Source organism: Mercenaria mercenaria, chromosome 15 (genome assembly GCF_021730395.1).
Source record: "Mercenaria mercenaria strain notata chromosome 15, MADL_Memer_1, whole genome shotgun sequence".
In the NCBI taxonomy this organism is placed as follows: Eukaryota; Metazoa; Mollusca; class Bivalvia; order Venerida; family Veneridae; genus Mercenaria; species Mercenaria mercenaria.
In genome coordinates this window covers 59,942,377-59,968,473 of record NC_069375.1, presented here as the reverse complement: position 1 = coordinate 59,968,473, position 26,097 = coordinate 59,942,377, and the positions used below count along the sequence as shown (strand labels likewise).

Sequence of the window (26,097 nt, the reverse complement as noted above, 5' to 3'; positions counted from 1 at the left end):
CTATAAAAACAAAGTGTGGCTACAATTTTCATCTTTATTTAAGGAAATAATTTAAAATTTATACTCATTGTACAAGTAGATCGGTAAAACAGTGAGTGATATGCAGTGAGTGATATGGATTATATATCACTGATAAAACACAGTATTTCATCAGTTAGCATAAAGTAAATGCATATAATTTATACAAATTTAATCAGGTGGCGATTTTTCTGCACATCTTCTCGTGTCATGACTGGCACTTATGTAATACGATTAACCCTTAACAAGTCAGTTACGAAGTATATCCTTTCCGCAGCCTTAACGTACTAAAACGTATTAGCGTCTGATGGCCCTTTCACGCTTCCGTAGAAACAACATTTATTACACGAAACTTATTTTGAAAATATTTCCGAAATGTCTAGGTCTGCAGCTCTCAAATACGGTTATATCTTACATCTGAGTCATATACTGACACTCTCAGACAACATCAAAAATGACATTTTGAGCGATTTGATGAAGTTCCAAAATTATCGATGTACCCTTGGTTCGTTACGGACCCCTGTGGGATTTATGTTTATCCAGAGCTCAACTATTTTTTCATAGATTAAAAGCTGACATGCTGTACTAAAGCCCAGGTAATTTCAATTCGTAATAAAGTGCTGAAAATTGGCTCCCCGATAGCAAAAAAAAAAAAAAAAAAGTCCACGCGCATACATTTAGACGAGGTGACCCCTGCGCGTGACCCCTGACTATCTACGAATCAAAATGCGGCTTTCGTTTTCAAGTTTAGCATTTCTACTTTCATTTTATTTACTTCCGGAAATAGCTGAAGGTCGAGTGACATCATTTTCTGTGTTGTCAAAAATATACATGCGCCTGGCGAGATTGCATACATATGTGCTGGCTGTTCTAAGGTTATAGCTCCAAACCGCGATCACAATCTACAGTACAACCCAAGCGGGATTTGAACCCATATAGCGATACGTTTCAATGTATTCGAAAATAGCAGTATAAACTGCCGACCACAGAGTGTCACTTCAGTTCGCAATCAAGAGTTAGAAATAACAGAAGACCGCCAAGGAAGAACTGAAACAGTCAACACACCAAAAAAAAAAAAAAAAAAAAAAAAAAAATTACATTGAAAAAAAAAAGGAACACTTAAGAGATAATCTGAAGATGATTCACTACAGCTCCACTATTTAAAGGTTTTGGATTTAAAAGATTCAACAATTTCCTAACCTAACATGGTTCTGTAGCTCGCATGTGTAAAACTTACATACATGATTCTCATTTTTGATCGAATTAAAGTATTTTTAGCTGGAGGAGCGCGGGATTTGGGCGGGGATATGTGTGGAAGGCATGGATGTGTGATTGTTGGATTCTCGTCCCCGTTGTCCTTACCCAGGATCACTTATCTGTCTTTTTTTCAGCATTGGTCACGCGACTTTTGTATGTTAGATTCTGATGGAGATGGACGGACAAACGGCGAAGAACTTGGTGACCCGGATTGTGAATGGGTAGCCGGAAGTGGGACAAATGCGTCTGGAATAAACATAACACATCCAGGTGAAGCTTAGTTTCATATTAATGACATAGATTAACATCAAACAAACCTGACTGATATCGAACAAAATGTTAAAGATAATAGTAGTGCTTGACATGGACAAAATGTTTATTAAATGTTTAAACTGCCTCAAACTTTGAATGGTAGACATATATTTAGAAACATACATATACATCTCCCGTGCATTGATTGTAGAAATGTGTTGTGTATGCGGTTTTATGATTTCTTCAAGTTGTCTTGAATAACAATAGCAACAACAACAACAAAAAGAAAAAAAATCCCACACAACAACAAATCTATAACATCTATTATAGTTTATATCATTACATTACTTTTCATTGGATTGGACCGGAAACTTCAGTTTTTTCCACAGTGACGTCTGAATTTTATATCGCGTGCGTGACGTCATTTCAATGCGAGTCGTTGTTTTTATTTACGTCAGTATTTTCAATTTTATCCAAGCTATTGAACAACATCATAATATTATATGTAATACTAAAAACCCTATTTATGAAATCCATGCGTCTCAGAATGGATTTAGCATCGACATGAGTCATAACTCATACCTTACAAACTAATGTCATTCTAAAATAGTGGACAGAACGATGCGAAATACGTTTACCTCAAAACTGCGTTACGTTTTTACAGCACGTTCGGTGCCACAATCGTAAATTGGTGTTACCCGGTCCATCTGCAAAACAGCTTACTTGTTGAAACGGCATTTTGTGACATACAGACGACATTTTAATCGATTTCTTTGTGGATGTCTTAGAAACGGTCTGTAAATTCAAGTATATAAATAGTTTTTACTTTTATGTTTTAGGTATCTGTGAGCCTCTGAGTTCGAAACATTGCAAATCAAGGAACAAATGGTTACACTGTGACGACACTGGCTTCAAGTGTGATGTCACCAATGATACAGGTAAACCCTTCTAATGATTTTATAATTCATGCGTATTTCTCCATGCTAACATATTATTTACTGATTCGGATTAGGTTATGATTGATGCAAATTTGTTGTCCTGTGATTTAAAAGGTCATTGGGTTATGATATAATTTTGTATACGAAATAGAACAAAAATCAGTCTGATGTAAGTGCAAGTTTATCTAAACTGGAAAACTATTGACTGTTTTGGTGTTATGATAGTTTTAAAACTTTTATAATTTTTCAATGGATTTCATTTTTCAGTGACAAAAAACTTCACTATAAACATTCCACGAATGGAAGTTCCGGTAAAAGAGACGTCCCATAAGTGTATGGTGTTCGACTTTCCTCAGGATGGGGACTTCCATATGGTCGCTACTACCCCTAAGCTTGACAACAAGATGGTCATGCATCATATCTTGATTTTTGGTTGTGATGAAAACAGTAAGTTCTGTAAAGTTTACTTAAATTATGGAACGCCGAGACCGTCTTAACTAGTCACAAAACTCATCGAGGCTCAACGCGAAACTAGTATATATCTGCTTCTATTTCTGTATACACTTAGGATAGTTTCGCGTTGAGCCCTCGTCATGTGGTTTAATTCTTTTTCTTTCTGCAAGGCCGTTAGCAATTTTTGCATACTATTTGGCAAATGGCGGTACCGGATCATATTGTTGTGTGGCGCATGTTATTTACACGAGGCGGAGATCGTAAGTTAATGGTAAATACCTGCAATATTGTATCAAACGATGTTACTGAAATAATATTTTCAAAATATTGAATATTATCAAATTGTTTGCAAAGCTAAAATACCTATGATAATTTTACCATAAACTGAATAAAGAAAAGTACACTCATTCTTTGGGCTATATAAAATATTTTCACTCGTGCGAAACATCGATGGGTCTGTTTCTCCCTTATGGATAACTGGGTTGAAGTAGTTGAGAATACTAATGACAAAACCATGTTATTTTCTCGTAAATACAGGAAAATTGAAAGTTTTCAATTTACACGAATGTTTGTCGATGTTTACATCATCACCTATCAACTTTCAGAGTTTTGTGTTCCGTTTGCTGTTGTTTTTACAATAATATTTTATATTAATTTTTATACTTATCACTGTGTGGTTGAACTGTTTTTCAAGTGCCGTTTTAGTGACTCACTGCACGAAAAATATTTTACTTATTACTTACATCAATGTTCTAGACTGATAAGTTATATATGACAAAAATACTTTCTGAACATTAGAAAATTAACAACACAATTTAAAAAAAACAAAAACCTTTTACAGTATTTATACGTCTTTAGAAGGTGTGCTGAAACAGAACGAGAAACAACAACAACAAAAAAAATAGCATAAAACCAAATCTTGCGAAACAGTTAATTACGGTAGATAAATGGTAAAAATTATGCTTTTACTTATCATTTTACTTCGAATGTACGAGTTTGTAATGGTCGTACCTACCACGTGCAGCTTTACAGCGATGTACCGCCCGTGTACACGACCTTCAGTACTAACAAACAGTTTGCCTTTTAGCATATTACACTTGTTAATATGGGAACTTGCAAGGCACGGTATGACAACTGTTGTCGAATCAAAAACAAAATCACAAGGTATACATAATTTAATGTTAAACTTTGTTATTTTATTCATCTTTAGAGAAAACAAAGCACGATGTGAACGAAGTGTTTGATTGTGAACTGTCCTTTGACCCCGCGTGCACGGATATCCTGTCTCTGTGGTTACTCGGAATGGACGGGGAATGTATGCATGAGAATATGGGCTTTAGGATTGGGACACGTGGATATAAACGTGGTGGAATACAGGTATTGCTAAATGGTGACCACTATAGAAAGACAGTAATTTTACCTTTATAAGTCTAACATATGCGTAGAGAAAAAAATCCAACAAAAATGCATTAAACTCATCTACATACATGTATTTATATAATTCCAAATTTTACTCGAACATACACAATAAGAACTTCGTCATGGTTTGATCAAAGACATGCTGTCAAACACAGGTTTCAGTCCACTTCATATATGTTTTGCATCTACTGAATATTTCTATGCAATCAAGTGATCGAATTCCTGCGTATTTAACCGCATTGCACCTACATAAGTTGATCTGGCAAAAAATGGTGCTTTTATGAGAGATTGCAGGGACTTGGGTGCGATGCATGTCAGGTGAACGTTCATTTTTAGCTCGACTATTCATAGAATAGTAGAGCTATTGGACTCGCCCATGCGTCGGCGTCTGCGTCCGCGTCGGCGTCCGCGTCCCGATTTGGTTAAGTTTTTGTATGTAAGCTGGTATCTCAGCAACCACTTGTGGGAATGGATTGAAACTTCACACACTTATTCACTGTGATAAACTGACTTACATTGCACAGGTTCCATAACTCTGTTTTGCTTTTTTACAAAATTATGCCCCTTTTTTGACTTAAAAATTTTTGGTTAAGGTTTTGTATGTAAGCTGGTATCTCAGTAACCACTTGTGGGAATGGATTGAAACTTCACACACTTATTCACTGTGATAAACTGACTTACATTGCACAGGTTCCATAACTCTATTTTGCTTTTTTACAAAATTATGCCCCTTTTTCGATTTAGAATTTTTTGGTTAAGGTTTTGTATGTAAGCTGGTATCTCAGTACTCACTAATTGGAATGGATTGAAACTTCACACACTTGTTCACTGTCATAATCTGACATACACAAAGCAGGTTCAATAACTCTATTTTGTTTTTTTACAAAATTATGCCCCTTTTTCGACTTAGATTTTTTTGGTAAAGGTTTTGTTTGTAAGCTGGTATCTCAGTATCCACTAATGGGAAAGGATTGAAACTTCACACACTTGTTCACTGTCATGATATGACATGCAGTGCAAAGGGTCAATAACTCAACTTTGCATTTTACAAAATTATGCCCCTTTTTAAACTTAGGAGTTTTGGGTTAAATTCTTATATGTAAGCTGGTATCTCAGTACCCACTAATGGGAATGGATTGAAACTTCACAAACTTGTCCACTGTCATGAGCTGATAAGCACTATGCAGGTTCCATAACCCTATTTTGCTTTTTTTTAAATTATGCCCCTTTTTCGACTTTCGTATTCATTCAGTCGACAAGGCTCTTGAATAGTCGAGCGTTGCTGTCCTCCGACAGCTCTTGTTCTATTTAGGTTCACTGGGAAAACCAGCAATATTTGCCAAATTTGATGGACGGCTCGGGGATGACGATATATTACACAGATCAGCTGCGAATGTACGACGCTGGTGTGCTATTTATAGGACAAGATCACATGATCATCCCGCCCGGAAAGAAGAATCATACGGAAGTCGGCCATTGTTACCCAGAATGCTCTCAAAGAAAGTGGTCGGAGGATGTACACGTAACATTTGCTATTAACCACATGCATTATTTAGGTAAAATGAATTAATTGTTGGTTTTATGATGCTGCTTACCTTGTTCATTGGATGGTTAGAAAAGGGTGAATAATATATAATATCACTGATTTACTTTTAAGGCCACATCTAACATGTTTTGTTGGTCCTAATTAGAGTAATAAATGTAAGTAACGTTAGTTTACAGAAAGAGATAAAACATAAAAAACGTAAGATGCATAACGCTTAAATGTATGCAAGTTCGTTTGATGAAAACGTTCTAATGGTATCTAATATAATTTGCAGGTCGAAGTCAGAAAATTGAACATCTTAGAAATGGCAAAGTCATAAATGTTATCACAGACGAGCAAGATTTCGACTTCGACAGTCCTGAACTCCACGTGTAAGCCGTCTTTGATGTACATAACTATAAGAAATGCAGTGAGAAACTCGAATAACATAAGCTATTATATCAAACCTTGTTTTTCGTAGAAAAACGTAAAAATACACATTGTTTTAAAACTTGTAAAAACTTCTTTAATGCAAGTTTTGAATACTTTTATATCGAGCAAATTAGATTTAATGTAGTGCATTTTCTCTGCAAATTTTCTCTGGTGTCTGAGCTATGAAGTAAATGTTCTCCTGGAATTTTTAGCCAGCTCGTTTATCTATTTTCTTGTTCAGTAAGGACAGGATTTACACTGTGTATTTCAGATTTAGAGAGCCTATTGTTCTGAAGCCATCAGACGAGATTCGCACAACTTGCGTGTATGACTCTACATCGCGTGACGTCACTACGCGGGCAGGATCTGGGTACCGGGAAGAAATGTGCTTCGGATTCCTCACTTATTATCCTAAACAGGCGATAAGTAACGGGGCAACGATATGTACTTCCTGGAAAACAATACCACACTGCAGGTTTGAATTAGGTAAGACACAGTATTTTACGCCTTTTATAACATCTTCTTTAACGTACATACAGCGCAGTATAGCATATTTTGGTGTATATAGCCTACCGGTCAGCATTCTAGGTGCTTCGGTTAGCAAAATCTCTGTCAGTCGTGTGAGACCATATACTGCTAAATTTTAATCGACTTTTTTTCTCAGGTTATTTGCGCTATCTTTGTTTGCTCGTTTTGTCTATCATTTCAAATGTGAACAATTTGCCTGCCACTACCTTTGAAATGGTTGGCTGAAATGTTTATTTTTAAAATTCGAGCAAAGCACATATTGTCTACGTGCACTAACCTTCAGTATAGCTTGTAAATTACAAAATGCATACTTTAGGCATATAAAAATATTTTAAACTTTTTCAGAAGACATTAAAGTTGTTATTGTTTATTAAGGTGAATGGTCAGCCTTATAATATAGCCTTTACTTGCATTATTGAAATAACTATTTGTTTACGATAAGGGTATATTGTTTATTTCTTTTATTATTGCAGACGACACAGTTTACGGCTGTAATTTCAAAATCGCGCGAAATATGTCACATCCTGCTACAAAAGAAATATTTGACAAGGTGATGAAACACTGTAGACCTTTTGGACCATGTTTCGAAGATTGTCGCACGGTTGTCAAAGAGATAACCAAGCTCCCTTGTTACCATGGTGATATGTGGGAGTGGCAACGAAATAAAATTGGCGGACCATTCGACAATAAAACGGAAACAGCGGACTGGTACCGATTCTACGCTGCTTTTGATTCATGTTCGTCAGAATTGAACAGTAATTGTGGAAATCGGTCTGAAAATACAACTGTAGCAAATTGTGGTTTAAATCATTTGCCCGGATATATATTTTTAAAATTTACATTACTAACAGTCTTATTGGCTTTATATACATTGACTTAGAATTCATCTGTAACCTATACTGTTAATTTTTTATCTAATCAATGTCTAGCGGAAATATCGGCGGAAAAGGTTTAAAAATGATTTAAATCTCAAAACAAATTGTAACAATTTCTGTGTACTGTGCTAATTGTATTGTGCAATATTTGCATTTTCAGTTAACAATATATTTTCCTGTCACACTGCGTGCAGTTTGATAACAATCATTATAATATATATTTTGGTTGAACACTGCCAATATACGTTGTTTCGTTGTCGTATGTGGAATGATATATAATGTATAACATTAAATTTTGTTGAATCATTTTCTTTGTGCTGTTGTTTTAGAGCTAAAAGATGGTGCAGATATAATGAGATTCAAACCAGACCGAGACTCTTTATACACTAAATAGAGCAATAAAGCTGTTGCTAAATAAATACAATATTAACTTCGTTTTACTAACTGTATCCTTCACTGAATATTGCAAATGGTATAAATATGGTTATAACGTCAACAAAACGCAAAAATAATTTCCTTTCGAAATCCAGTTTACATGTCACTACATATATAAAACTGGATCTATGATGTGTGTATCAAACATGTCCTTTGTATTGGAACATTTTGAACTCATTCGTTTATACATTTGCAGTCGGCAAAAATGTTGCAGGTTGTTTCATATCAGAAAAAGTGACATGGCACTGATGCTCATTTTCATGCAGTCACAGCAAGGCTTTCGAAGTTAATTGACATTTTTATGTATTAGATAATTCACCCATTCTTCCACCAACATACTCGCCCTTAATTAAGGTATTAGATCACTAATAGAGAACATCCTTTTTGAAAAGTATTCAATTCCTACTATAAACCTACTTTTACTGCAATTCTTAGGAGGGCGTAGGTTCAAGCCCTACTGGGACCAACTTTCTTTCCTTATTTTCCTTTTTTTCTTGTTACTTTTTACTTCTTTCAAGACTTATTACTGATTTCTTGTACAAAAATGGAAAAAGATGAATCTTATAAGCGATTTCTTGGTGTTCAAAGTGAATTTACTACTTAAACAGAAGGGTTAGAGTTACACATCTTTAAAAATATTGAGTTACACGCGGTGAAGGTTCCATATTTTGCTTTCATGCTTAGATTATATATTGTGGAAGAAATTTAGGTAGGTTTTACGTCTGTCCTAAGGTTATTTTTAAATGGAGTAAGCAAAATTCAAAACAGAAACACAGCATTCGACCTTATTTTTTCAATGTTGAAGTATGAATTCTGTCTCATTAAATCCGTTTACTTGAGGCACCATAGAAAACATGATATTGACATTTTTATTTTGTGTTTTATAATTGTTTACCAATAGTTTGATGTTTCTTTCATTGAAATTAATGGTAAAACGAGTTCTCTGCAAAGTGGCCATCACTTTGAAATTTGTCTCTACTAGAGCTTGAGGAGATACCTTAAGTAATTCAAAATTTATAAAAAACGACACGGTAAAAGTTGTTTAAAATTTGCAAAATAGTGCAAAACACGGTAACCTTTCAGAATATACCAAGCAAAGGCCATTTTGTAAACATTACTATTAGTGACCTAATACCTTAATAGACCAAAATGTTAATCTTGCGTTTTGTGAGAACCATATTTCATTTACAGATTTTCACTTTTTATGAATTTGTACAGTTTAAAATGGTATATCACTTTTTTTTTCTTTAAAAATCATGCAGGATCACATGCAAAATATTGATTTTTAATTTGATATCATGTTTAGACCATAGCCGTTTACTTGTATAAGGGGAAAAACTATCGATTGACTTCAAAAATGTTTATTACTGATATTCTCCCTTTGGTATAGAAGCTCGCTGAAGATCAAGGTCATAATTATGATTGACGGTTCACACATTTTGAGCATTGGATACCGTTTCCTTTGTACATCTTCTGCACACTTGAATGATATTTATGAATTACGTCGAACTTCCTTTGTTACTCTTTCAAAAATATCTGATACCGACTTGATGATATCCCTGTCTTTCTTGTTTTTATTATCATTCGCGTTCATTTTGCTTGAACTTTTCTCTTCCCTCTGTAAAGTACATGTGTGTATTGTTTGTAAAGTTTACTTTTTATACGATATTTTGTATCTTAATGAGCATATTTGCGATTTATTATTATCAGTACTAGATGGCGGAGGTTCAGAGCGAGAATGACTGCACAATTAACAATCACTTGTCATTCCAAGGCGGTGTCCCACAGTGTTCCTTCATTAGTTTTTTGTCCATTTCATTTTTTTGATTAGAATTGTCTATGCATTTTAAAGTACATTAAAAATCAGTCATGTATAAATCCATCCATACACTGTCCACGTTTTGAGGGGTCTGCTATCATAGAGGTTCACTATTTCTTATATCTTGTGCTAGTATTAATATAGCAGAACTTGCTATTAAACATAGAATCATTAAAAAAGAAAACTACAATATATATTATCATTTCTTAGTGTAGTTCTACGGAAATCATGACTCAAAGATTTTCTCTGGGTACTCTAGAACACATTCTAGTCAGACATACGGAAATGTAAACACTCTACGGAAAACTGTAACCCACGAGAGAACGAACGAAACTAGCTAGGAACGTACCTAACGTGCTTAAGACTATTAATGAGCCGCGCCATGAGAAAACCATGCGCGCAGTCTGGTCAGGATCCATGCTGTTCGCTAACAGTTTCTCTAATTGCAATAGGCATTGAAAGCGAACAGCATGGATCCTGACCAGACTGCGTGGATGCGCAGGCTGGTCAGGATCCATGCTGGTCGCAAACGCACTATGTTGGTTTTCTTATGGCGCGGCTCATATATAATATCAATATTGTTTCAATGTGGGAAAATTCCAAACAGTGTCAAATTAAGGATTTCCTTTAATCCTGGGAAAACAAACCAAAACTTTGGCAAATCAATGTATAAATTTTATGCAATCAAATAAATATAAAATAAGTAAACTGAGAAGTGTATTTAAAACTGAAAGATCATTATCAAGCATGCAGTCCTATTATTTAACTGTGTCTTTTATATTTGTTACTATATTATGATGCTTTAAATAACACCATTTAAGTAAATTCAACATTGTAGGTTTATAAGATATTTTGGTCTGAATGTGCAGAACTACATTTTTAACCAAATACAACATTCAAAGTTTTCACAATCTAACAAATATAATACAAGAGCTGTCTGATGACAGCGCACTCGACTATTCGAAGAATTAATTGAAGAATTGGGTCAAAATATTTCCACGGATATTAAAACAAAAGAAATAAATAGATTAGACAAACAATGTTCCTGTATTACTTTGATTTCGATAAGTCTTGCACTAAATGGCAATATATGAGCCAATTTCAAAATCCAAAAAGGGCCATAATTCAGTCAAAATAGAACTCTTGCCTACAGATGGAAATCATATTGATAAACAAGTGTTCAAAGTTTAAAAGCCATATGTCAAATAGTTTTGACACAACGTGGACTTGTATGAAAACAGAACCAATTTCAAAGTCCAAAAAAGGGCCATAATTCAGCCAAAATAGATGACAGAGTTATGTTCTCTTTCCTACAGATAGAGACTATTATACTAAAGAAGTGATAAAAGTTTCAAAGCCATATGTCAAACACTTTACAAAAAATATGAACTGGTACGAAAAACTTAACTAAGATTTCTAAGTCAAAAGGGGCCATAATTCAGCCAAAATCCTTGATGGAGTTATGTACTCTTGCCTATAACTGGACATGGTGATGGTAAACAGGTGCTGAAAGTTTCAAAGCTTTATCTCAAAAGACTTTGTCAAAATATGAACTGGTACGGAATATTAACCAAGATTTCTAAGTCAAAAGGGGCCATAATTCAGCCAAAATCCTTGATGGAGTTATGTACTCTTGCCTATAACTGGACATGGTGATGGTAAACAAGTGTTGAAAGTTTCAAAGCTTTATCTTAAAAGACTTTGTCAAAATATGAACTGGTACGAAAAACTTAACCAAAATTTCTAAGTCGAAAGGGCCATAATTCAGCCAAAATCCCTGATGGAGTTATGTACTCTTGCCTATAACTGGCCATGGTGATGGTAAACAAGTGTTGAAAGTTTCAAAGCTTTATCTTAAAAGACTTTGTCAAAATATGAACTGGTACGAAAAACTTAACCAAGATTTCTAAGTCAAAAGGGGCCATAATTCAGCCAAAATCTTTGATGGAGTTATGTGGTCTTGCCTATAACTGGCCATGATGATGGTAAACAAGTGTTGGAAGTTTCAAAGCTTTATCTCAAAAGACTTTGTCAAAATGTGGACTGGTACGAAAAACTTAACTAAGGTTTGACGCCGACGCCGACGCTGACGCCGACGCCGACGCCGTGGTGAGTAGGATAGCTCTACTTATTCTTCGAATAGTCGAGCTAACAAGTGTTTAAAAGGGTATATTTGTTTCTTTTTTACATTTTTATATTGAAAATAGCAATACGGTTGATAAAATCGCGTTATTTTCCGACAATTTCTACACTTGAGAAATCTTCCTGTTGCAGAAATCCAGAGAATGTAGTATAGTTGTCCCCGTATATTGGCCCCTCTGAGCGGAGGTTTTGGACGCAGACATCGTCACCTTTCTGAAGCTGCAGTACAACTGTTTGGCTCATTGTTCCATAATCTGATTCTGAACCGCTCATTATCATATATGTTATTCCTTGTCCATTTTTGACAAATTGTGCATGGTACTTTGAATGGTAATGTGACAGGAGAGTTGCTGAGAAGACGTACGTACCAGGAACTGGAGCAATGAAGGAACCAAAATGACTGTTGTAAGCATTGCCGATGTTTGTTACGACGTTATTAAAGGTAATTGGCTGATGAGCTCCAACGTTAGTGAGATGCTGATTAAGTGAAGCGAAGAAGGCGACTGGATGTTCGTTTTCAGCTCGGCGAATCCTTTGGCTTTCTTGTACTGAAAATAAATAAACAAACGCATTATTTTCCACTTAGAAGCAGATCATTTAAACTTCATTACTTCGTCAACATGTTCTCAGAGAATCAGAAGTGCATTTTATTGTGTTGATGAAGTAACTTTAGTTATGTCTATCTGATTTCAGTAGTTACTATAAAAAAAAAAAACAACATGTATCAGTTTCATGTCCTATGTATTATATATTTCGTACCGTTAATTGACTGAACCCCCGGTGACTTGATTCGTTGTTCATTGCCTTCAGGTTCTTGGATTACATGGCTTGAATCCTTCTTGTACATACTTTTCACAAGTCTTTCTAGAGATGAAGTTCGTCGGGTTTGGATGAATAGTTGACGCCGTAAGTGTTGTATCTCTTTCATATACGTCTTCTCTCGTACTTTCTCTCGGGCTTCGAGTTGTTCCATACGAACTAAAATATCCTCCATCTTCTTGTCGGTATCGGGTGTTTTAGCTATTTCGTGAATGTTCCCATCATCTCCTTTGTCTTGATACGTCGTTTTCTCTGTAAATTCATTTTCTAAAGCCAAGGAAGCAACCAGAAGTGCGGAAAATAAAATGAGTCTTTTGAAATCCATTCTCCACCAAAACTGCGAATTTGAACAGTAATTTTATTACAATCGACCTACTCTTTATATAGATACGACTTTGTACCGATTTTCAATGTCAACTGATAAGAGCCTCTTAAGCTTAATTGGCATTGGCAACTATATTGAATACCTTATCTTGTTTATAAGTTAAGGGAAAAGGGTATTGTGCCATTTTTCAAAAACTTATCTTATAAAAATAGAATAAAAGATATCTTCTTCTCCTCTCTTGTTTAAAGAAAACTTTGGATGATTATCAAGTAATTAGTTCATAATGACCTAACGTTATCTTAAATGTACATAACATTAACTTTCAGATAGCGTGCAGAATTTTAGGATTTTATGCATTAGCTTAACATTGTCTAAAGTAATTCCTAAAGGAGTTACTAGGATCTTCGTTCACCATTACTAAAGTCGCCATATGTTTTAACCGATGCGTTGTGAATTAAAACGCGACAATCCATCAGTAATTCGATGAATTTGTTTATTTTTGTACTATGTTAAGTTAAGAGACACATCGATACAATGTATGAAATATGGAGACTTTGCCAGCTTAAGATGGTAGAGAAAGACCCGAGGTAGACTTTTAGGCATGATTTCATCACGACACCTTGGTAGAACCACCTATTTGTCGTAAAGCATCCTTATAATTTCTTCACATGAAGAATTCTACACTCAAAGCGAGGTTTAAAATCTACGATGGTAAGATATTTGAACAGAGCAATCTTAAGCGATCGGTCACGGAGACCCTTTGGAATTCAATGAAAGTTATCTTAGTCTAGGAAAGGTGCAGTAAAGTAGCAATTTAACAGTTGTCTTCACTAGTCTAATCACAGCAGTCTGAGTGAGGAGACATGCTTTTATTTGCTGAGAGACTGAAACATAATATCGTTGATCAGCAATTAGCTCAGTAGCAGTTCTACATGGCATAATGTCATTTTCAAGACTCCTTGTTTTGAATTTGTTTCAAAGGATGTAGGAAGGATGAGGTACAGAAAATGACCTGTTTCGGCTCAAGTTGCACGTATCAAGTTTTTATCAAGACGTTAAGAAAACCATGAAGAAAGTCATGGTGTTGTGGTAAAACCTTTGAACTAATAATTTTTTTAAAAAAGAGTGAACAAATGTATGTCTTTAATACCTGCACCTTTTAGTTTTTATATTAACTGTAAATTCTATGGTGACGACTGCAAATATGATTTTTAAAGTATTGTCTGCGAGGTTTTTCAAAATGGTTTCAAGAGAATTCATCGCAAATGTTTAGTAGAAAAAAATCCAACGCGTCAGTCCCTGTATATGCGATAGAATGAATGCACTTAAAGCAATGAGTATATATACCAAATATACAAGATATATACAATTCCATGATAACAGTATATCAAAGCCGACCATTTTAACCCAGGCGGCATTTTTTCACCTCTGTGTCGGTCACTGAATGTAAATGATTAAGATGCCTAATATGTCTGTCAATTCTATTCAATTTTCTTCTCGTGTAGAGGTTTCTTGCACACGATATACAGAACAAGAAGAAAACAATGTTCATTGTCCTCTTTTTTTTCTGAATCGCCAGAAATTTGTATAATTGATTCGACAGGACAGCAGGAAATCTCAGGAAACCTTGTGAACTACCAGAATTTTTTTTATCCTGTTGTGATAATTTGTTTTAAAATAGGAGAGTATGTTTTGCTATTATGCTTATATGATAATTCATATAATCTTGAAATACAGTATTGTTTTGTGAGGTACATCCAAACCTGTGCACACATTGTCCATATTATTAAATTGTCATAAAAAGTAATCCATCGCTTGTTTCACTTTTCCAAGCAGAACCATTTTTTTTGCCTAAATACTGACTTTCAACAAGGAAAAAAACGAAGTAGAAGCGCTAAATTATTATGAAATTGAAGTACACCAGTTTCCAGTTTTTCTCAAGAAAGTAGCTTAAGAGACAGTTTTCATGTTAAGAAACATTATCCACATATAATAAAACACTGCTGTTTATAAATCCACCAAATGAATCAATTTTGATTATAATCAAATTCTTTCCCAAGCAATGCTTTCAAGCGTTCATTATATGGTTTATAAAAGTCTGAAAGAAGTTGTCTAGTTTCTGGTAACATGTCGCCAACAAGTGTATCACCTCCCGATCTTACATTAGCTCGACCTATCGAAGTTATGTTTTTGAACAAGACTGGGTCCCTGACACTGCCTGCAATTAAAGTGTATTCTTGTCATTCATCATTATTTGACAACATACATTTTTATAAATAGACTGCAACAAAGTGAGTTTGTCAGGGTAAACAACAGTTTATTATGTTTTATTATAGATATGGAGAAAAAAGAAATCCCAATGATTTATTAATGCTTATTTAAAAGTGTTTACAAATACTTTCAAATGCAGAAGGTTTGATTAAAGTATGTTTCTTTGTTTATTTTTGTATGTTTATTTGATCATGTTGTGAATAGTGAATATAGTGTGTATGTGAATATGAAACAATGACCACACATCAGTGAAAACATCAATGTTTTCCGGTTACAAAATAGATGAAAATAAAATCAAAACTGTTCTATAGAAGCAAACACATTCCATCGATTTAACTCGAAAAAGAGACTGTGTCTTTTATTCTATCTTTTGTCAGGAATATGCTCGACTCCAGATAAAAGACTCACAGAGAAGCATGAACAATACATAAATAAAATTTATCAGAAGATCTTTTAAAAAGCACATAACACAACCAAGCAAAATAATACCAGCTTCGGTTTGATTGAGTCTGTTTATGACAGGTAATGAACTATGCACCATCCCTCACGCCCCATTATAAAGGCTCAAGCGCAATTCTATGATCAAATTGAATGTACTCCACGATCTTAAAGGACTCAAACATATAGCAACACTTAAACCACAACTTACCAACACCCAAGAAGGAGAACACTTTTTGCATGGTCTCGTTTATTTTGTTTGAATAATTTTCTAGTTTAATGACTAACATCTGTTCCCGTCCAAAGGCCTTCAAAAAGTCTTCAAGAAACACATGATAGATTCCTACTTGTAACCTAACCTGAAGAAAATATTATTTAAATGTTATCATAGTCTTTGACTGACATTGTGATAAGTTTTGTTGAAAATAGGCCAGTAAATGTAGTGTTTTCTGTTTAGAACAAAACGTGACAAATGTTAAAAACTAGTTATCTGTTCATAGGATACTATTTTGCTCTAGAAATAATAATATTTGAGATGAGTTTCAGGTAGTCATATATTTACATGTAAAATTGGCAAAGTCCATTCCTGAGAAAAACATCACTATTTTAAAAGTTATTTCTGTACGTGCATATCCTTATATAGATATATATCATTAAACGTTTGAATAAATTACATCTAATACTGACTTAGAATTACGACAGAAAATATTTCATGATTGCGAGGACGTACAGCGAGAAGTCTAAAAGTGGCTAGTGTGTTTGCTATCGTCAGAAAACAAAGTACTGAAGTTGCCACTGAATGAATATAACATATTTCCTTCTATTATTGAACGTGTTTTCGGATGAATAATTCAATGTGAATTCAAAGTGTTCTATGTGCAAATTCTGATCTAGTCATCATTTATGTTGTTCGACTTTAGTTAAGACAAATGAATACTTCTCCATATAGACTGGAAAGTGAAGATTATAAACGAATTTTACAGTAACCCTACCTTCTCCGCCATGCGATATGATGCCCTTCCTTTCTTTTCATAGTAAACACAGTATCGTAAAGTATTGTTTTGTAGACACATAGTCATATTACGTATTGAATTTAGCACACGTTCATGAAATTCCTCGGGATTACTTGTGCCTTCTTCGTTAAAGAACAAATATTCTGAATACAACCTGAATAAAACCCATCTTGAAATAACACAGGATATATAAATCTATACATTTGACAGACAAATAAGCTCCATATTGTACACGTACGACAAGCCTGGTGGCAATTAGGGGGCCTCCGTACCCAAGTGGTTAAGGTCTCTGACTTCAAATCACTTGCCCCTCATAGATATGGGTTCGAGCCTCACTCGGGGCGTTAAATTCTTCATGTGAGGAAGCTATCCAGCTGGCTTACGGAAGGTCCGTGGTTCTACCCAGGTGCCCGCTCGTAATGAAATAATGCACGGAGGGGCACCTTGGGTCTTCCAACACCATGAAAGCCGCCATATAACCTAACATTGTGTCGGTGCGACGTTAAACCCAACAAAATAAAATAAATAAAAATTGTCAATTAACGTAGTATGTATATAATTAAAGTATAGCAACTCTTTCATTCATCAAAAGCATCATAGATTTGCCTATTAACAAGTAGATTCAGGGAATATATATCCCCCGCCAGAAAGGTTGTTTTGTAACTGAGGGGGATACATTTTGAAAGTTTAGATATAACAACGCAAAGTCTACATCCATCGACCTTCGGCGGGGGATAATAAATAATTGATAATTGATTAAAAAATGAATTTTCTAGCATTGTCTCCATAAGTTGTAGGCAAATACCTTACCTTTCAGTAGGATTACGAAGAATTGCGATGCTTTTTGAATGTGGATTTAAATGTTTTATGATATCAGCATTTGACGGTGGCTCTCCAGTCTGATTCCCTTTTCGTGCTCGAACAAATAAACGCCGACTGTTCCAACTAAGAGATGGAGTACAGTCCCCTTTAAATAACAATTTTATTAAAGGATGAATGTTAGAAAAATGTCACATGCTTCAGAAAAGACACAATAATCACATTGAATTATATATTGCAACGTTAATAAACACATATTGCAAACACTTAACACTTTATGTAAATATCTAATTTCAACTAATGTAAACATCCAATCAGACTTTTAGAGATTTTTGAATTTCGTATATCGTACATGTCTACAGAAAATCAGACAAGCGAATTTATTCAGTAGATTTTTTTTCGGACCAGTATGTTGGGATGCTAATTAGGTTACCTACTGACTACAGATACAATAGGTGTTAAGGATATGCTTATCGACGTTCTGTGTTATAATCTACCGATATCGCTCATTATATTTTAAAGGCTGTTTTATGTTTTAACTTTAGAAGCTTTATGGCATTTGTACAAACGAAGCATATGTACCAAATATTGCATTGTGATATCCATTTTGTGTTTGTATTCCTTTAATATCAGTTTCCACTGCATAGTCAACTAATGTAAACATCCAATCAGACTTTTAGAGATTTTTGAATTTCGTATATCGTACATCTACAGAAAATCAGACAAGCGAATTTATTCAGTAGATTTTTTTTTTGGACCAGTATGTTGGGATGCTAATTAGGTTACCTACTGACTACAGATACAATAGGTGTTCAGGATATGCTTATCGACATTCTATGTTATAATCTACCGATATCGCTCATTATATTTTAAAGGCTGTTTTATGTTTTAACTTTAGAAGCTTTATGGCATTTGTACAAACGAAGCATATGTACCAAATATTGCATTGTGATATCCATTTTGTGTTTGTATTCCTTTAATATCAGTTTCCACTGCATAGTCAAACAGCTGAAGATAATTTGAGAGTGCTGCAAATCTTCCTGAAAGGTAAGTTGTCAGTTTGAAGCGTGGTCTTATGATAAATAAATAAAAAATATATTATATTTCAGCGGAATTCATTATATTAATTTCTTTGAAATCACTCCAGTTGTTCAGGTTTGTAAGACAAAATCTAACGTAGTTGCTGCAGTAGTGTGTACACTCTTCAGTATAACGGTACAAACCAATTCATTCTAGGAATATTGACGCAATCGTGAACGGCAGAATCTAATGTTAGAAAAACTTATAGATCAAACCTTAAAAAATATATGATGAAAGCAAATATCTGTTCTTTCAAATACTGTTACTAGAATTTTATTGCTCATATTTTTATTCATTTTGTGAGCGCACAGGTATATACACATATACGAATCCCTATTGTTTAATGCGACTGAGATGCCTGGTTTGTATGCAGTCTAATTACTCTGCTGATCATTAGGAAAATAATTAATATTACTTGGAAACATTAGTCCATTTACAGGTTTAGAGGTAAGGCCAATAAGAATCAGTTTTCCTGTCAGGCATGTCGATTATGTTTCTTGAGTCAGTTTCGTGATTCGCACTAAGGCTACAGTTTGGTCACCCATTTCGTTGCTCTTCTTTTCTCATAATTCTTTCAACCTTATTAGTTCTACTATTGCAATTACCTTTACCGTATCTGTATTCGGTAAACCAATGGTTCCCTTTCATCACTTTGTCAGAAATCAGCGGGTGCATCATTATCCTGTTACACAGATCTGTGGTTCCGCATTTCGGGACTCCAATGACGTAAAAGTAGGGCAAACATCGCAACTTCCGGCCTGATTCTGGTGCGGCTTCGTACCAACAAGGGCACTTGTAATTTGATAGAAACGGAAGCTTTCCCTGCAAAAACCAGGCATCAAATATGTAAACGCAAAGCATCAAATATGTACTATCAATGCATTAAATATATTCTTTCAAGACATCAAATATGTACTATCAATGCATTAAATATATTCTTTCAAGACATCAAATATGTACTATCAAGACATCAAATATGTACTATCAATGCATTAAATATATTCTTTCAAGATATCAAATATGTACTATTAATGCATCAAATATATAGTTACTTTCAATGCATTAAATAATGTACTTTCAAGATATCAAATAAGTACTATTAATGTATTCAATATATACTTTCCAGTCAAGGCATTAAATATGCACTCTCAAAGATCAAAGCATCAAATGTATCCTCTCAAGGGATCAAACATATTCTTTTCTATAGAGACATATAAAAATTTTACCTATTCGGAAAAGAGAACTGAATTTGATGAAATAGGCAATATTCCCTAAAGAAGTATTTTAACATATTATATTTGCATAAAATATATAAAAAAAACTAAGTATGAATCTATTTTGAACATCATGGAAAATTACTGTGTAAAAAATAGTAAAGCAGTATAATTATGTTGTAACAATAATTTTAAGTTGTAGTTCATGCAAATGTCAAAGCAGAAGATCAAGTACATTAACAGTATGCATGGTCCCTTGCATGTATATATCAGTAAGAGTAACATCTATAAACAAACCGTTAATTCCGGAGTTGTATCTATCCTTTTGAAAACAGTCAACTTTTGTCTTTCGTTCCAAATAAGAGAGGCGTCAGAGAAGGTATCAACTCCAAGATATTTTATCAAATATAGATTATTCCCTGGAATGCATACATATATGCCGCGTGATAGCATTAGTTAAAGATAAACAATAAATGTATCGCGTCAACAACAGAAATGTTGTGTTGTGTTGAAGGTGTATTTATGGAAGCGTATGCGAGCGATCGGGTTAGCAACAGCTTGATAAATATCGAGAAAGTTATCTAGTTATCTAGTTAATGTTTGTGATTTGTTTCCAGTAAGTTCACATGAAGATAGCCCTAGGAGTACCAAAAACTGCTAACAAGTTTACTAAAGATGGACAGACTGTAAACAATTGTCTTATGAACAATATTGCATATTTAAGGAACTAATCACATTATTATATTTCTGTATGTATATTCATAAATAGATTTTGTTTTACAGTTATATCTTTTGTAACTGTCTGACAGACGAACACACAAACGGACGAACAAACATAAAGTGTTCATACTAATACGATATTCTTTCAACATCTTTTTAAGAACAAATCTGTTGACTCAATAACGGAGTGGTCAAAGTCACTTACTTAGGACCACTTGCCCGAGTTGAAACCTCGTTTTGGTTGTAGAATTATTTTATCTGAGGGACATATCTAGGTTTGGCTTGCGTGTTCTAACCAAGTTCCCATCTTAGCGAGAAATGATATCTAGAGCGGCATCTGGTGTCTTTTTAAATCACGAAAAGCTGCTGGACAGTCACAATATGAACTATAATTGTGTCGATGCGACGTAAAACACCAAAAAATACATCATTAAAAAGCCTTCTGTATTTTCTTTATTACGGCAGATAATAAGATAGGCAAGACAAGCAGGCAAGTACATTTATTCTCTTTATTGCGTTCTGTTCATGTTCTAGTTTTTTTTTGCTGGGTTTAAAGCCAGATCATCACAATTTAGGTGTCTTTCCAGCTTTTGATGAAAACCCTAGGTTACCCCTCCAGGCATCAAATTTTTGACATTATCATTTTAGATACTTTTACTGTCTTGTATTTTTTTGTTTTTTTTTTTTTGAGAACTGTATCAAGAAATACACAGCATAATACAATCTTTTAAAAAATCTCACTGTATCCTTCATGGCATAAATCGTTTGCGTTAAATAACTTTTACTTACCTTTAGAAAAAAGAAAAATGTTGACGATATACATTAGGATCAGCCATGTTGCTGAGAGAAACATCAACATTATATTCCGTATGTGCTTCATATTAAACATGCTGAAAGAAGAAACTGTAATTAGACAGATGATCAAGGTAACTGTCAAAATTAATAACTTGCAAAACGGAACGTACTTGTAAATATTGATAGAGAAATTATTTCTAAATTCGGACACTTCAGACCTGTATTGTACAAACTTAAGTTGAATATGGACATCATTTCATGACACATGAGGCTTAAATCTGAACCCATGACCGGATGTATAACCATTGTTTCTATATCTATTTTATTTATCCAATCGTGGACGTTTATTTGCAACGCCTGGCCGTACAATATATTACCGTATTGGACGCACGTGAATACAAAAATCCCTATATTTTCCCCGTATTTGGACGGTTCAACTGTCCCGTGTTAAACATACGATATAGCCCGAAACGAGTAAAAATGTTCCGAATATAAGTCGGAAGAAGTAGGCGCTCTATGTACCGATATTGATTATGCGTCTTGAAAATATAGAAAAGACAGAAATACAATATTAAGTGAATCATTTTTAATTTAAACTAAGATAAAATAGATATATAATAAAAAGGTTATTTAACACTGTACAGTACAACACAAGAAATATTTGGACTCGTACCCAGCTTGGAAAACCATTCGTCCAATATACTTTTCTCAGCTGGGTACTCGTCCAAATATATCTCCGTATTGTACAAAACAATGTTCAATAACCTTATATTACATACTGGTATTTGAGAATATAATGGATACACTTACAGGATATCAAAATCCTGGTAATGATTCAAAGTTTTTAATATCTCGGACAAAGTGCAACATGTAAAAAATGGTCAATAGTTTCGAGCGAGTTGCAGTGGTCCCAGTCAAACGATTTCGAACAGATCAATATATTTTGATACGTGAAGAAAAGGACCATAATGCTCTAACCATAACTTGCAAAAAGTTCTCATACACAAAAGCTTAATACATTTCATAATTATATTAACTGTTTAATGTCCAAAATTTTTAATGGAATACCTTTGTATAATGCCAGATGGCGTAGCACATATTTGTCAAAGAAACCAAACTCATCTCTCCAACTTAATTCAAACGTACACCGTTTGATTTATGTAACGTATTATGACATATGATTGTGTATTCAGAATGAGTAAACATTTTATTAATATGTTTGTTACTGTTTCAAAATTCAGAAGTTGCAATACTAAATCATAATTAGAAGAAAATCTTACCTTTTCACAATGAATCAACTTACCAAAACATATTATACGATGTTATATATTTTCTCCTTATGTTTTGGCACATCTTTAACTTTAAACTCGCTGTTTATTTCTCTCGCTCCATTGAAACATTTCTGTCTATGAAGATATTTGCATCATTGTTGTTAGGTACCCAAATTATTGACAAAATTTTGAAAAAATGGTGTTAGTAAAATACGCGTCACAAAACGTATGTTGTATAAACGCTCACTGGTGACACGTATACATCATGCCGATACATGTTTCTAGATTCTTTGAATATTCAGCCAACAATATAATCACATCCTTATTGAAGTCTTCTGCACCGGAGCACATGTTGTCAGGCTCGAGTGGCGATATAAAAGTACAAGCTTAACAAGCTGCGACATCCAAGCACAAATAGAACATTCAATAGAACATTCAACTTGCTTAATTTGATTGCACGCACGCTGCCGCACCTTAAACATTGAATTGGCGACAGCGCTCAGCAACAATGAGTACGACATCTAAACGTTGCATTACCAACAATGGTCTCAAAATGCTAATAATTTATCTATGAGAGCAATATTAGATTATCAATTAAAAATATTTACTAAATAACAGATACAAAAGTTCAATTAAAACAAATATAACGTAAAATAAGGTTAATGATGATTTTCTCCTAGTAATATTAAAAAGTATTTGTAAATATGACATGAATTTATGGCCTATGTTAGACGGCAAATAGATTAATCTGGTATTAATTAAAGACTAACTAAACAAGAAATATCTTAAAAAACGATAAACGGCGCATTTACATAAAATACACTACTTTGGTATATAAAAATCCACAGTGGTAATTTTACTTGCTTTCCTTGGCCACCCTGAGCAGGCGTGCTTAAAACTCTAATATTTATTGTTAGCATTTAACCCGGAGTATTTTAGGGCCACTACTTCAGTTGTGACTTTACAGTAAAGCCTAGATTTCCTATGCAGTTGATTAGTCAAAACACAATACGCTGGTGCGCTTAAATATTGAGTTAACAGACGGGCCTCAAATTGTCAACGTCTTTGATAAAGTTTCATTGTTGTGTCATTTTATGACAGTTCATGAGGTTTTCGTGTTTCGACCTAGGCAATCAAGTAATTTTGTGTTTTTGCTTTTCTGCCTCGCTCTATCCATTCGACAACACATGCATTTAGATATATTTTTAATATTGTTTTCGCGGATCAGTAAAGGCAACATTTTGATAATAAATTAGAAACGCCCACCTTTAATATCCTGTACACTTGTATCAGTTGTGTGTTATAATTCAGAAGTTTAAAAAAGAAGAAATAGCTTACATGTGAACCAAACACTATTTTACGTATTATAAAATATGAACCTGAAATCACGGGGATCGACATCAGTATGATTTTTGCTGTGAAAGGTTTGATGACATTTGATTTAAATGTAAACGAATAGGTTCTCGCGAAATTCCACTTTCTTTTGAGTAGTGAATACTTTCTTTCTAATATTTTTAGTCTTTGAGCTCGCTCTAAGGCTTTGCCTTATTTCATATTATGCAAATAACTATTGACATTTAGCCGCGAGTCTTGAAGCAGAACGCCGCTTTCGAAAAGCCTGCGATCAGATTGTTATGTTGAAACAGCGCCTTGGCGGTGTACAGAAAAGATACAAGATGGCTAAAAGGAACAACAACCGTTCTTTCCGCTACAACCTGCGTCTGAAGTTGCTGTAATGTAAGGGTCTCGCAACATGTTCTACGACTACGCATATGCCAAAGCAGTCTAAGTTCCCGAATTGCGCTGGGAACTGTTCAACGAGTTCGTGGAAATTGTATCTGGTTCCGACTCAGACTATTCTTCAGACTCTGGCTGAATTATTTGGATGTAAATCGCATGTCCTTTTCCACAAACGACCCTTCTCATAGCCAACCAAATATTTAGAAAGATATATCTCTCAGATAAAATGTCAAATTAAATGAAAGTATTTAAATTCCGTCCAATATATAGTAATATCGTAGTCCATAAGTTCCACTGTCAATATTAGGTACTAACTTAAGTACTTGCAACATAAAACATACATGTAACGAATAAATGAATGTATGAATAGCCAAAAATACAAGTTGATTAAGTAAATTAATGAGTGAATGAGTGATGCAGTTTTTGTCTTTTAAAGATGAAATGGTGTCGTGTTGATGTCTATGACCTTATCACCAATATTCGATATCAATGTGTATAAATCGTTAAAATAATTCTACAAGCAAGTCACTTTGCATTTTTAATTGTTTGACACCATCCGTTTATTATTTGATCGAGACCCAAGCGTCAAAATCAACCTGACTTTATTTATAGAAATGATTATCTAATTAAAACTTCATGTTGGTAGTAGGCAAAATGAGTTTTGATAATGTAATATGTAATAAAAATGATTTTTTAAGCCTATATTCAAAATGGCCGACACAATCCAAGATGGCCAACATAATTTTGACAGAAATTTAGATTTTTAAAACGTCTAAAATATTTCGCTAGTGTAATATGTAATACAAATGATTTTGAAAGCCTATTTTCAAAATAGCCGACACAACTCAAGATGGCCGACATAATTTTGACAGAAATTTGGATTTTTAAAACATCTTTTGTTAAAATTCTTATTGAATAAATGTGAAATGTAGCCTCATTATATCACTTCAAAACTAATTATAGCTCAACTAACAGTTTTCCAAATTCAAAACTGCTGCCAAGAATTCCTCTAAGATTCTATATTTATTGAAAAACCACTGGTTTCGTTAATATATTCATGTCCGCTTGCCTTGGTGAGATGGTACATGCACTACTAGCTGGCTAAATAGTTCCAAACACAGGATGTGTATGGCTTCAAGCTTAAACTTTCACTACAAGACGAAATACAGTGAAACAAAACAGGCAATTAGTTTATTAACCAATAGGAATGGGTCTTTCAACGGAGATATTGTCCTCCATAATCCGCAAGAGTAAGTAAGAGCATGTAATTTTGCATTGTCATTGTGCTGAACATTTTTATCAAGTAGACAAGCGGTTGAAGTAATATTAATCAAAGTTTTTATTACCAGTATTAATGCATGTTATACTGAAGTATTATCATATTTTAGTAGATTTTAACCAAGCTAGTTCTAACTTAGGCTACATACATCTGCATGACAGCTTTAGCGTCTCTAAAAACAATTTTCAAGAGGTTGTGTGGTTAACAGTTGTTTTTTGGA

At 34.1% G+C, this 26,097-nt stretch overlaps 3 protein-coding genes across 4 annotated transcripts in view; 1 reads left to right on the top strand and 2 right to left on the bottom strand.

Moving 5' to 3' along the window:
* The window catches only part of LOC123524569 (uncharacterized), a 29,410-nt gene extending 21,132 nt beyond the window's left edge, over window positions 1–8,278 (top strand). Inside the window, exons 6-13 of the mRNA XM_053524275.1 lie at window positions 1,410–1,545; window positions 2,367–2,465; window positions 2,733–2,912; window positions 4,129–4,295; window positions 5,650–5,893; window positions 6,158–6,254; window positions 6,566–6,780; window positions 7,296–8,278. Of these exons, the coding sequence (XP_053380250.1) occupies window positions 1,410–1,545; window positions 2,367–2,465; window positions 2,733–2,912; window positions 4,129–4,295; window positions 5,650–5,893; window positions 6,158–6,254; window positions 6,566–6,780; window positions 7,296–7,702 (1,545 nt within the window). The 3' untranslated portion in view covers window positions 7,703–8,278. The remainder of the gene's footprint in view (window positions 1–1,409; window positions 1,546–2,366; window positions 2,466–2,732; window positions 2,913–4,128; window positions 4,296–5,649; window positions 5,894–6,157; window positions 6,255–6,565; window positions 6,781–7,295) is intronic.
* Window positions 8,279–12,104: 3,826 nt separating this feature from the next.
* On the bottom strand, window positions 12,105–13,310 carry LOC123555948 (heavy metal-binding protein HIP-like). The gene is made up of 2 exons (XM_045346539.2): window positions 12,853–13,310; window positions 12,105–12,641 (listed from the first exon to the last, which is right to left on the bottom strand). Exons 1-2 carry the CDS (start codon window positions 13,235–13,237, stop codon window positions 12,181–12,183), a joined length of 846 nt encoding a protein of 281 aa, XP_045202474.2. The 5' UTR covers window positions 13,238–13,310; the 3' UTR covers window positions 12,105–12,180.
* Window positions 13,311–13,439: 129 nt separating this feature from the next.
* Window positions 13,440–23,231, bottom strand: LOC123555930 (carbohydrate sulfotransferase 15-like). 2 transcript variants are annotated; one of them, XM_045346528.2, is made up of 9 exons: window positions 22,891–23,231; window positions 21,582–21,682; window positions 20,370–20,491; window positions 19,470–19,680; window positions 18,714–18,818; window positions 17,770–17,926; window positions 16,939–17,113; window positions 16,158–16,305; window positions 13,440–15,455 (listed from the first exon to the last, which is right to left on the bottom strand). In XM_045346528.2, the coding sequence occupies exons 1-9, from the start codon at window positions 22,938–22,940 to the stop codon at window positions 15,265–15,267; spliced, it is 1,260 nt and encodes a 419-aa protein (XP_045202463.2). In that variant the 5' UTR covers window positions 22,941–23,231; the 3' UTR covers window positions 13,440–15,264. The 2 variants fall into 2 exon arrangements, with proteins under 2 accessions (XP_045202463.2, XP_045202455.2); XM_045346520.2 differs by having other exon boundaries at window positions 19,464–19,680; window positions 22,891–23,230.
* Window positions 23,232–26,097: the final 2,866 nt, after the last annotated feature.